The following is a 13,400-nucleotide window of genomic DNA, read 5'->3' as shown; positions in this document are numbered from 1 at the left end:
AAGTAACTGATTACTGAAAACATTAGGGAATTTGTCCCAAATCGTGGTAAAGAGTACTTGAAAAATATTATAATGTTGTTTATGCATGTTGCATACATTGGCCAGTTTGCTGAAACATTAAGAGATTCTGTCTAGTCTCAACGGACTACCACTCATTATTGCACCAATCTTCAACTTTCTTAGGATAACGACCAAGTGAAAGCATTGAATCCCTTTAGAGCAATTAATGAATTCCGGGAATGAATTCTACGGTTAATTAAGCAGCTTCAGAATTATATTCTGATTTGTATCGCAAAATAAAGATCATCTTGTATAGCCTATACAATCTTGTAGGTGCGAAACAATAGTTGATGGGTTATTACGAGAATTGAGCTATTCCATTTAAAATCCACACTACCCCTGTGGAAGAGTTTGGAAATGTCTTCCACAGGGGCTGGTGAATTATAAACGGAATGAACACATTAGGCAGCTACATTTGAATTTCATACACTCTCTGAGAAAGATTCAACATGAATCTTCACTAGAGAGAGGTGAGTTTCAAATGAAGTTGCCTCAAAATATGGATTTTAAACTTAATAGCCCATTATGTTATAGTTTCTTAACTTGCTATTGTTTTAGTGTTTTCTCTTGCGTCCATCGTGTTCTATGTTGTACCCTGTCATATGTTTTCGCTTAGCTTAAAACATCAATACATTTTGTTCAAAATCAAGCAATGAAAGTATCTAGGATCTATTCATTTTAAATTAAATTCAGATTGTAAACACTTTCAAGATTTAACATTGAATAATCGCTTCTTAACTGCGAGGGATGAGATGACATTGAACCTTCTTGTCTAACGCGTCGCGTGGGAGCGGGTAACGTAATATACGTATTACTTGAATAATTCTCCCTATTTGCTCCTGATTCCAGAGAACTGTTTATTCCGTATAAAAAGTATATAAAGACTTGAATAAATTGTGCATGTTGTTTAACATAAATCCTTTATTTGGAGAATAATGGCAATTCTATTACCCCCACGGCCCATTATTCAAAATCGCGCACTGTGATTTGTTGAAACGCGCCACGTGACAGACAATTAATTAGCGATAAAGTGTCAAGGGCAACGAACTTTATGTTCTTATATCATCACAGCGCACAGCAAAGCGCACATCACACCTGCTTATGTAGGGGAGAATGGAATGCCAGAGGTGTGTTATTGTATGTGCATACCTGCTTATAGGGGAGAATGGAATGTTAGGTTGTGTTATTGGAATGTGCATACGCTTTGGCTGCGCGTATGCGCTCCACCTTGAGGTAAACAACTTGAAATATTTGGGCAAAAAATTGATATTTTCTCTTTAAATCACACTATTTTGTGTTAATAGAAGAATTAAAGGGTGCAGCATTATCCTTTACACGCAAATAATGTGTCCTCGGCAGTAAAACGTTTAAATAATGGGTTCGGCTGCGCCTCACCCATTATTTACGTTTTACTGCCTCGAACACATTATTTGCGTGTAAAGGATCATGCATTACCCTTTATTTCTTAACGCGGCTGTGTACTCTAGACATTGTTTCTTTCGCGAAATTGAGCTTTTTTGAAATGCATTTACTTTGTTATGTTTTTTATAAATACAAGGAAAGAAAATCCAGATTTGTAAACTCAAACTGCTCTATTTTTTGGATTTTATTTCACTATTTCACTCGTTTCCGCAATTTAAAAGGAAAGAAAATCTTTGTTGTACCATCGGGGTACACGCGCGCAACAACGCGTCGCGTTTTGTAGTCGCGTAATTTCTTAACGCACAGATACGCTACGCATACGCAACGCTTATCTGCATGCGCGGCGCATCTTATGGAAGCACCACGGAAGCACTGATTTCACAAAAACCTAGCGGTCAAATGGCTCCGTTTTAGCTGATAAAATTTAAAATTTTTCAAGTTCTTTCCCCCGATTTAAACATCAAGATATAAATAGATTTCGCCCAAATGACGCATTCTCCTGTGAGCTTTAATCAAAGTGCAAAATTTGACCACTTTAAACTTCAAAGGCCTTTATTTCAATGTTCATTTTCTCGGTAAAATGACGATTTAGGTACACGATAACTCAATAAATACAGCATCTATAGGTAAGCAATTATGATCATCATAAAAAGCAGGATCGACTTCAGAAACGGTTTTCTCATTTTCTTATATTTTGGTCTATTTCCGATTTTAGGCATCATTTTGTGCAAATAGGCGTTTGTGAATTTTAAAAAGTTCATTTTGATGCCTTATATGGTCAATAACTCAAAAAATAAGGCCAATATCAAAAACTAAAAAACTGTTTTTGGAATGGTGCCTCAAGACTACGAAAAAGCAAAACAAAATTTTTTGGAAAGAGTGTTTTTTTGTTATGATGTACCTAACAAAAAGTGCCAAAAATTCACTTTTTTGTGATTTTCTTCATAATTGTTGTTTTTACACCAAATCTGTATTTATATTGAGATTCATTGATGTCTTGCCTTTATAAAAATGTATACGTTTATATGTTTTGCGTGAATAATTGCAAAGTTATGGCACTTTTACTACATGCATGTCTGAGAGTACACAGCTGCCTTAAGTAAACTGCTATAGCAACAAAATTGAGAGACTTAGATCCAGTTTTGAAGTGGCCTTGAAAGTGACTATAAACTCTGCTAGGCCTAAGTATACCAGTGTGCCCCAATAAAAATTACCAGGTGCTTTTATTTTACTGAAATTATAAGATTTGAAAAGGAACGAATGACTACAATGTATCCAATCAAAAGGTTACATGTAGAAAATGAATTGCATTTTCTGATGGTACAACAAATTAACAAAACAATGTCAATTTTTCAGATATTATTTAGTTATCCTTTTGTAATTGTCTGCTAAGTTTCAACACCGTAACTTTAAAGCAACTTAACTTAAGAGTTGTGTACTTGACATTCACAGTGGTACTAGTAGAAGTTACATAGAGAATATGCCATGAAAAGGACATTTTTATTCGATAACATTATTTTCAAAAATGCAGTTCATTCCAAGTTTGACCTTGAGTTTCTCCATACTCACATTCTGATCAGACTGTTTGATGCCGTCGATTTTTACCTAATTTATATTAAACTCTTTATTCCTTTCTTGAGATCATCTTGGCATTCTGTTTTTCGTATTGAGATATTTTAACTCTCTCGAGTCGGGTGTCGACTTCAGACGACAAGTTTCATAATTTTGTTAAAAATTCAAAAATTTCATAATTGTAAATTGTCATGACCATAATTGGAATTAGCATGGAAAATGCATTAAAATGAAAATGAGTACAAACAAGCCTAGTATTGGTTCAGTGGTTCTTAAGATAGCTCTTGATATTCCTAGAAAATATATAAAAAATTGGCTATGACGCACTCCATTAATTGATTTGTGTTGTCTTATTCCCACAGCTCTAACATAATTGGTAAACATATTCAATGAAGTCCCACTTTGGAAAAAGTTAAATAATGCATCACTATATAATGCCTCACATCAATTAATTTCTTCTATTGTCAAGCACTTGTTCAGTATTCAGACTACCAACACTTCCACCTGAAAATGACGACGAGTGTTGTATAATAATGAGAAAATATCTGATTGCATCACAAAGATAAATTCTACCTCACCGAGGTACATAGAGTAAAAGTTTTATTAACTTAAAACTATCACGCTGATTGTGCTGCAGTTAGTATAGTGCAATATCTAAAGGTTTTCCCATTTCTAATTTTGGTTATAACTTATTTGTACGCACCTGTAAGATTAGTAACTTTAAAAAGCGGTATTGTATTCAATCTATGATTGCAGACATACACAGGTGACGAGTGGAACCTGCTTGTAGTGCAGGGCGGTATATTCAAAAATTGTTTTTAACCTATTACTATGGTAGTTAGTCCTGTTACATCATCACTTCTACAGCGAATATTCATGAAGAACGAATATTATATAACATTAATTAACTAAACTAAGAATGGGCGCGTATGAATATATTTGTAGACAAACTTGGAATGAACTGCAGTTTGACATGTGTTACAGCATGCGCGTATATTGAGGGGGCTTTGAGGCACGAGTCCCCCGGAGTAAAAGCAGGGGCAAAAAGGAAGGGGCAGCAGAAGAAAAAAGGGCGGAAAAAATAATTATTAAAGAAAAAAGGGCGGACAAATTGTCAAAAATGTTTTTTGCTCTTCACTTTTTCAAACAATCCATAAGATATTAGGTCAATCTTTTCGGGCTGATGATGGAGGTGGCAGCAAAATTCACCTTTGCTCCAGCACCCCCCCCCCCTCCCCGTTTAGAAGCGGCCTTGATTTCGACTGTTATCAGCGGTTTTCAATTTCATAAATCACCGCATCGACTGGGCAAAAGACACGATATTCATCAATAAATATTACGCTGGAAATTTACACAAATGTTTTGAAACCACGGATTATAAAACGATTGAGAAGATATATTAATACATCACACAGAAGTATTATGACTATATTTGCTTAAGTTGTATGCAAAACGAGTTTTCATTAAACAATAGGAATAATAGGCAACCGATTGGGAAGCAAGTTTTGTTGTAAAGTAAGTTTACCCGGTATCGCACTGCCACAAAGGAAGCAATCTTGACACAATGTACGCGGTAATGGTTAGCACTGGGTGGCTACAATTTTCTCCTTCGATAACAACAACGACCCACTTCTAGGAACCACTTGGTTCATTAAACTTACATGTATTATAATTATGTGTTACATGTATTTATGTCAGTAGGTCCCTATTAATAGTAATCACAATCATTCAAGTTTTATTTCTGGATTAAGTTTTGTTTTTAAATGCCAAGAGCACTTCAATGAATAAAAGAAACAAGGAGGTTGCAAGTTTCTCCATGTTAAAATGCGATTCTAAACCTATTCCAAATTAATGCATGTTTATAACAACCAAAAGTCGCCTCATTTCAAAAACACGTCTGATCATTACGTCAATCAACACTAAATACCTGGACAACAAGTTATTTTGCGATGCTCATTTTAAACATGTGATACAAATCCACATACCAACTACTGTAATTTATAATACAATTTAATGCATTTATACAACAGAGAATGCTGTTTAACCTAAAACCTATTTACTGTTCTGATGAAATGTACAGCAATTTGGGTAAAGTTGTTTCGCCCTCAGTGTTTTTGACACCATTTTTGATTTCATTATACTGCGTAAGTTTTTAAAGATACGTAAACAATTTCCTACAATGTAAATTAAGGATTGCTACTGATGTAGCTAAAATCTTTTGGTTGGCGCGTAATACAAAGTGTGGTTTTTTTTCTATTCTAAAGGTACTCGTTACAATCAATCAGTTGAAAGAATCATTAAGTGTCAACTTTTAATGGTATTATGAAGGCTTTGCACGTCTATTTAAACGTATAAGCTATTGTGCTTATTTTCTTGTAGACAGTCAAATACATGCATCCCAGAGTAGCACTTTAAACCATTACTGTATAAGGTATGCCCATTCTATGCGTTTGACGTATCATATCACAGTTGAGAAAACAAAATAACAGCTATATACGGAAAAAACAACAACAACAAGTCAATACTATAATGACAGTTTGTTTTTTCCTGTGGAATAAGAAAATCCTTCATGCAAAACAAGCGAATATGAAAATCCGATGGCTTTTAAAATCATGTTAATTTCACAGTCATTAACAAACTTATTCGTTACAGTGACGATAGTGGTTGAATTAATTAAATTCATAGGTTTTCTCCATTCACAGACAATTTCAATTAAAATGGACAGGCTTTTTTTTCTTGCACTTTGAAATTGCTCCAATTAATTGTCCTTCATTTGACCTTGTAGAGATACAAGGTCCTTTAAATTAATGAACTCTGTGCAGATTCTAAGAATAACGAAAAGTGCTTTTTTCTGCGCCTTCAAATAATCAAATCTAGTAATATGATAGACTTGTAGATTTTGACTTAAAATCCTTTCTAAAATATTAAATATTAAGCTGATGTTAACTTGATACCCACTGGAAGGTTTTGCATATAGCTTGAGCAGTTGTCAAATAATTGTGAAACAAATATGTGACGCGATCAAGCAAAATCAGTCGGAACTTGGAAATATTGATTTAGAGATATATATAGTCAAACAAAGAAAACATTACCCTTTGTTTCCTATTGTTTTGGAAACTCTTAAATTGCTCATATCTTTGGAACTAGTTGTTCAATTTCAATGGGGTTTTCTGCAAAATCAAGCTTTGTGAATGTTTTTCACTATCCTATAAGAAACTGAAAATTTAATATTTCCGAGTTCCGACTGATTTTGCTTGATCGCATCACATATGAAAACCAGGACATTTTGCTTTCATAACCTGATGTGACCTGATCCAATGCTTTTTTTTTTTTTGCAATGACTCAAAAGAATACGATCATATCAGCGATTGAGAGCCATCTAGACTATGCCATAGTCGATTTTTGATAAATAAAAATATGTTATTAACCATGATGAACGCATTCAGTTGAACATCAAAATACTAGTAAATACTTTTTTATGAAAAAGTTTATATAATTATATTAGTGACAGTAAATATGCAAGATATTATAATGGCATAATTATAATGGCACATCAATACTGAACAATTCTGATTTTAGAATCTATCAGTTTAATAATCGCAAAAGCCCGAGTTCAAAATCACTTGGGAAGCCAACAAACAGAGGGAGTACGGTGACTGAAAAGATCAGATGTGAAAATCTATCAATTGTGCACAAATTAATTAAATCAGAGTTTTAAGCTTCAATGCTATAGCCAGAGTATGCACAATGGGCAAGTGGAATACGGAGAAGTATCAAGATATGGCCACTCAACCTGGCCACTCAATAACTTCGTTTCTTGCTGCTTTATAACCATCGAACCATCAAGATTATTGCTCCAAATTCAAATTAATCGCTATTGTCTATAGTATAAATTATCTGCTTGCAGACACCCAAGAGAAACAGCATAAATTTTGGCGTGAATTTCAGCTGATATGGCGATTGTGACATCGTGGTCAATCACAACACCTCAGGTGCTTGATTCTTGAGCTTCTGTGCCATTAATATCCAAAATTGTGGTCAATCTCTGGGGACTGCTTTCATCGTAATGTACGGATCATCAATTTGCGTACAAACTGTGTAACCGATACGCTACAGACACCCATTTAAAGCCGACCACCTATATTCTCCTAGACTATAGCTAAAATAGGCAGAAGAAAAAATCAATTATTCAGTTTTTATGGCGAACTCGTATTTCTCTCGGGAAATTAGTAAGTAAATATCTTTCTGTAAAAAGACAATAATTGGGTCTAATTGAGACGTAAATCGAACCTTTGTTCTATTTTGTCTTTTTTGGACAAATAATTGGATGAAACTGACCCATAGAATGAAGCAAGATGTGGGGGAATTATTATCATTCGTATTGGTACAATTTGAAAACAATTATTCAGTAATTGTGTATGCAATTATTTGAACGTATATGCAAATTGACGCCACAACTCCACAAGCAACCATTTTGTTCTTTTAAATTACACTAATTACATTAAGAATCTTCTGCTTTGTTCAAGTAGATGACTAAAAAGTCAATGAAATTCAAATATTTTGGGTCAGTGAATGTGTACAAGTCGCATTTCATGAATTCTATTCATTTGTCTGGTTTTTAAGCAATTGAAAAATACTTAAATAAACCAAATTGTGACAAGAAAGACTTAAGAAAACTGTCTCGGAATTACGCACGCAAAAGCTCTCCAAATGTGTCATTTTGGCGCGCAACATGATGTATTTGTTTACTCGGAATGTAAAATTGTTAAGAGGAAAGTGCAAACCGAAAAAAGAAAGAAGACTTCAAGTCTGAAAACAAATTTTCATTTATATGCTTTTTTAAATATGCATGAAATTTGTTCTCCCAATTTGTTGACGAGTGCTTATATACCTTTGTATAATATTGACTGAATCTATTGGTTTACTCTATTGATTTTTCAAAAAATAAACTGGAAATAATAACATCTCAACATCTCGTTAAATCATGTGGAGATTGGAGCTATATGTGACCTGCTACCACAGAATGAGCGTAAAGTCGGCAGTTGGTAGTTTCGAGACGCCCTGGCTACTGCGTTGGTTTTGTTTGTTTCTTACGCACCTGTTCAAGCCTAGTAGTATGTCTTTTGTGAATGGAGGCACAATGGGCCATTCTCGGAGGACATACTACTGGCTTGCACATTTGTGTGGCAAACAAAGAGCATCAACTCAGTCATCATGAATGTCTCGTTACTACAAACTTGCGACTTTGCGCTCATTTCGTGGTAGCAGGTCACATATATCTCTTGGGAGTGGTATTTTACTACATCCATAGAAATAATAGATATGTTCTTATCTAACATTCCATGACAAACTACCACGACAAACGACATGTTGCTTAATTTGCCACCGAATGCGTTTAGGCCATTAGTAAACATTTTAGCATGCATTTCTATCCGCTATTTTGCTTACCCCAAAACATAATGCTTCATATTATTGCAATGTGTATTATGTAAATGTTCGGTAGTTTTATTTGAAGGAGTGGCCCGCTAATTACGCGTGTGAGTGCTAAACGGACGTTACAATGATACTTGCTTCTAGTATTAGTCCCCATTCATGCAGGTTTCCTATTGTGGTTAGTTTCCTGTCCATTGAAGTTAACGTGGGCAATTCTCCCGGGCAGTTTCAAAGGTTTCTTTAACTAAAACTTTGAAAATTAACAGTTACTAGCAAAAGTACCATCTGACCAGTGCTATTTGTCACTTTAATTTCATTTTGTATTTTTTCCATGATTTGGTCAATGCTCTTACGAGTAGTTCTGCAATAAGTATTGTATTTGCGATTTTATTTAGCTGAGCGTCTCACATTCACATTCGTATTTATTCAAACCATTTGCAGCAAGATTGCACAAGGCTCACATCACAAATTTACAATAAAATAAAGATATTTAGTTATGGCATACATGTAAAATGTGAAAATAACTGAATACATTGAAAATATAAAAGAATCGTTCCTTAACCAATATTGCTATCGTTATTACAAAGGTGTGGAACATAATTAAATGTTGTAAATACTCGTAATTTTGTGCAAAACTGATTTGTTTGCTCGATCCCTCCTTATAAAATAATTGATCGTGTTCTGCGTTGTAGTATGTGTGTTTTTCTGTTCACTGTGATAGAGTACTTGATTGAGTTCCTTTGAATATTGGATTAGCGATGTCTGGGTATACTTTTTATTAAACAAAATGTTGTGATTCAAAATAGAGCTATACCGTATCCGGACAGTCGTATGCAACATAAACTTTAGCCTATTGTGGTTTACATTGTTTGTCTATGTATCACTATGGCCCACAATAGCCTCATCCCAATAACATAGTTCAATAAACTCAATTAAACAATCATAGTGCAAAATTTGACCTCAAGTTCCAGAGTATGAGTTTTTATACCCAAATGTTCAAAGGTCATTCAATGAATGTGCATATGTATTGGGGTTAAAGAACCGTGCCCCTAATAGATGAGCATGTTGTGGATCCTAGTACATGTGGAACTCGCATCAATCTCTTACCTTATTGGACTGTGGCGGGGCTGTTTTCAGCGACGACCTGCTTGATGAAGAAACTTAGCAATCAACTGCTTCGTCAATTCCTCATCAAGAAGATTACTTCGAAGCTGTGAAAAATCATTCTGTGACAATCTCTTTTCTCTGAAATTATAATGATTTATGAACGTAAGCAAAATAATTGGTACGATAGGTATCTGTGATTTAGAAATTGCTCCTATGATTAACAAATCACGGTTTACCCTTGCAGAAAAAAGATATCTTAGAAATCAATCGACAGTGACTGATTTTCAAAACAAACATGGCATATTAACCGCTAACAGCGAACGACAACTTCCCATTTGTGTACAATTGTGTACTTAATTACCAACATGCTCTTTGATATACGGGTTATTCACATTAGTCAGAACATCAAGAACATTAAATGACATTATACAACACACCCATATTGCAGCTTAATACATTTTATGGAACTTTGGACACAACTCTGCTCGATACATCATGATTTGATTGTATTTTTGGCACGTATACAATACCTATGATAAGTAAAAGCTGTCAAATTTCATGTTTTATTAATTATTTTTCTAGTATATAACCAAAAAGGTCTCATATTCTAGTTTTGCAGAAGACTTGCTTCCCTAGAACTCTACCAATTCATGAATTAGAACTAATTAGATTTTCTTGCATACTGAAGTCACGTGACTGGTATGTACTTACACATCTCGCTTTCCATATGTTCTTAAATATTCTTTAAGTAGGTTTTTGAAAGCAACAACTTCAAAGTCTCTGTCTGCTTGACTCCTCATCTGAGCAAAATCATTATCTGCTATTCTTTTGTCTCTGTAACAATATAATAATATATAGGTTAATTAATTTCAGATAAATCAATCAAAGTAAAGTTATCATAATCTTCAATCAACTTGGTTAAGTATTATATCCAATGTAGTTAAGTAGTTACTGCATATTTATTGATTCTTTTAGATTAAATTGTTTCAATATATAGATATAAGTCAAATGTGCTTAATATAAGATGTAAGTAAATAGTGTCATAATTATTTGTAGATAATACATCATATCATGTTTGACGTCTATTTACTTTTCTTCGGTAGATTTATTTTACGTAAAATAGCTTATGTTGGTAACATTATGTTCTAACTTGTTCCTCGCGTGCAGGGAATGCTGACAATATACCGTGTGATCATTATATTATATCCTCGATTGAACAGTACCAACGGATATAGGCTATACCGTAGTTTTATAGAGAGACAAAGCAAACGAAAAAAGAGGGGTTCAAAAAATAAAATGCCCCATCAAATTATCTCTATATAGCACAAATATATATTGCATCATTCTGTAATTTGCTTAACATTCAAAAGCAAACACTATGTAGCAAAGGTAATAGAAGTAAATGATAGCTGTTTCAACAATGAACATCGATTACAACGAATACGGAGCCTGAGTGGGAAGGAGCCTATTTTTAAATCACATCAATTGCTCAATTTTGGGTTCTGAACTTTTTGAATAGTTGATCAATAACCGAGTGCATTGACGTTATTTTTATAATAGATAACCCACTAAAACAATAGAAGATAACAGATAACAAGCATATTATTGTTAAATGTCTGGAGGCGTTTCGCTGTCTTCTACGTCTAGGAATTACACGAATTTAACCGTTTAATAAACGCATCACACCTCAAGGGCTTGGTAAATTACAAGTGTAACAAATGCCCTTAAATTACAACCAATACTAGGGCATGGATCTGATCAAGATTTGAGAGACATATATAGGAGCGATCGATGAACACCAGGATGTGAGGATATTCCAAAATATTTCGGATGACAATTTTCACGTTCATTTCTATTTTTTCCTTTTACCTCCATTTTCATCCATTTTACCTGCGACAGGTCGATAGTCCGAAGGGTTAGTAGTAGAAAAAGCCATTAACTTAGTTTTAAATTGTATCCTTACCTAACCCTAAACGTCACCCTAACCCTGTATAACCTATACCCTTATCCTAACTCTAAACGTAACCCTAAAGCCTAAACGTAACCCTGACTCTAATCCTAACTCTAACCGTAACCGTAACCTAACCCTATCCCTAACCCTAATCCCTAACCCAAACCCTATCCGTAACACTAACCCTAACTCTAACCCTAACCCCATCCCTAACACTAACCCTAAACGTCACCCTAACCCATCCCTAACACTAACAGTAACCCTAACCCTAACCCTATCCCTGACTCTAACCCTACCCATATCCCTAACACTAACCCTATCCCTAACACTAACCCTAACTCTTACCCTACCCTTATCCCTAACCCTAACCCTATCCATAACACTAACCCTAACTCTTACCCTACCCTTATCCCTAACCCTAACCCTATCCTTAACACTAACCCTAACTCTGACACTACCCCTATCCCTAACACTAACCCTAACTCTAACCCTGACCCCAACCATAATGCTAACCTTAACCCACAACCACAATGCTAACCCTAACCCTAACCTTATCCCTTCTAACCCAAAATGTACTAAACCCTAAATTAAACTTTTTCGGACTAATAACCCTTCGGACTAATTTTTGTTCCAGAATATAAAAATAAATACTTAATACGTATATCTTTCATAAACTGTATTAAAGTCATGAAAATAACCCGAAACTGTAATACTGTCAGATGATTCAAGACTATTTATCGATATGATTACTATTATTTCGTCGCTACGTAAAATTCAGTTTAAAGCAATGAAAAATCATGCCTTGAAATCATGTTCAAATTGAATTAATCAAATCAATAAAATCAGGAAAAATTGATCATGAATAATTAATCCATATGTGTATAACCTTTCACCCACATTTTAGAAAAACTCTGCCTTATTTGCCGTGAAAAGGGGGAAATATCAAGTTAATAGAATTGAATAGAAGGATATTATTTTTAAGGTTATACATCCCGAGGTACTCAGCTACATCATGATATTTGTCACGCTCCTTGCGGCGATTACCATCACCCTCTTTATAATTTAGGTACACAAATTATGCTGCACACATGTATGCGTTACACATGCATTGTATGGAACTGAATTGCTTCAAACTGGTACAAATTTCAAATATACTTTTTAAAGCATTGTTTTATAAAGAACACATAATTGAATGTTCTATCCACACACATGTTCTATCCACACACAGGTGTTTATATTTCGTGAGCAGAGTGCAAGACATCGTAAGTGCATATTTGTATGGGTTTTGCAGAAACATCATTTTTACGAAGCTGTTCATTCCCCAGAAAAGATTGCATGGTTTTATTTGAATATTCAGAAAAATTATTTCTATGATTGTTGCAAATAAAGTTTAATAAATAAAAGAGTTATTATTAAATTTAGATGTCGTAAATGCATATTTTTGCAAGACAATCGTAAGTGACACTTACGATATAGTCTTGCACTCAACACTCATTTTTCGTTGAGCGCATAAGACCATTGTAAGCCCCGCTTACGATGGTTTAGAACAGGAAAACTGCAACAGCAAAAACTAGACTTACTTTAATACGATATCTTCTTTTTGAAATTATTATTAAAGAGAATTAGGAAAGAGTCAAATAACACGCGCGTTGGCACATATATATCGATACCTAATTATCATTATTTCAAGATCGAGATGACTTAATAGAATACATTTGATATTCATTGTATGTAAAAATATTAATGTTTAAAGTTCCTTGAACCTTTAGTAATAAGCAACCATGCTTTTCCTGTTTCATTTCAAATCAACAGTGGTGCATATGCTCCCATTTGTTTTACATCAACACTTTGCATT

The 13,400-nt window shown here is 34.3% G+C and overlaps 1 protein-coding gene and 1 long non-coding RNA gene across 2 annotated transcripts in view; one reads left to right on the top strand and one right to left on the bottom strand.

Annotated features, from left to right (window-relative positions):
* LOC140155304 (uncharacterized) overlaps positions 1 to 13,400 on the top strand; it is a 366,814-nt gene that overhangs the window by 197,775 nt on the left and 155,639 nt on the right. The gene's annotated exons all lie outside the window — the stretch shown is intronic.
* Positions 1 to 13,400, bottom strand: part of LOC140155299 (uncharacterized) — a 104,703-nt gene that overhangs the window by 1,624 nt on the left and 89,679 nt on the right. The window contains exons 3-4 of the mRNA XM_072178074.1: positions 10,306 to 10,428; positions 9,595 to 9,732 (exon numbers count right to left, since the gene is read on the bottom strand). Of these exons, the coding sequence (XP_072034175.1) occupies positions 9,621 to 9,732; positions 10,306 to 10,428 (235 nt within the window). The 3' untranslated portion in view covers positions 9,595 to 9,620. The remainder of the gene's footprint in view (positions 1 to 9,594; positions 9,733 to 10,305; positions 10,429 to 13,400) is intronic.

This window comes from Amphiura filiformis, chromosome 6 (assembly GCF_039555335.1).
Source record: "Amphiura filiformis chromosome 6, Afil_fr2py, whole genome shotgun sequence".
Lineage (NCBI taxonomy): Eukaryota > Metazoa > Echinodermata > Ophiuroidea > Amphilepidida > Amphiuridae > Amphiura > Amphiura filiformis.
This window is presented reverse-complemented; position numbering and strand designations above follow the sequence as displayed.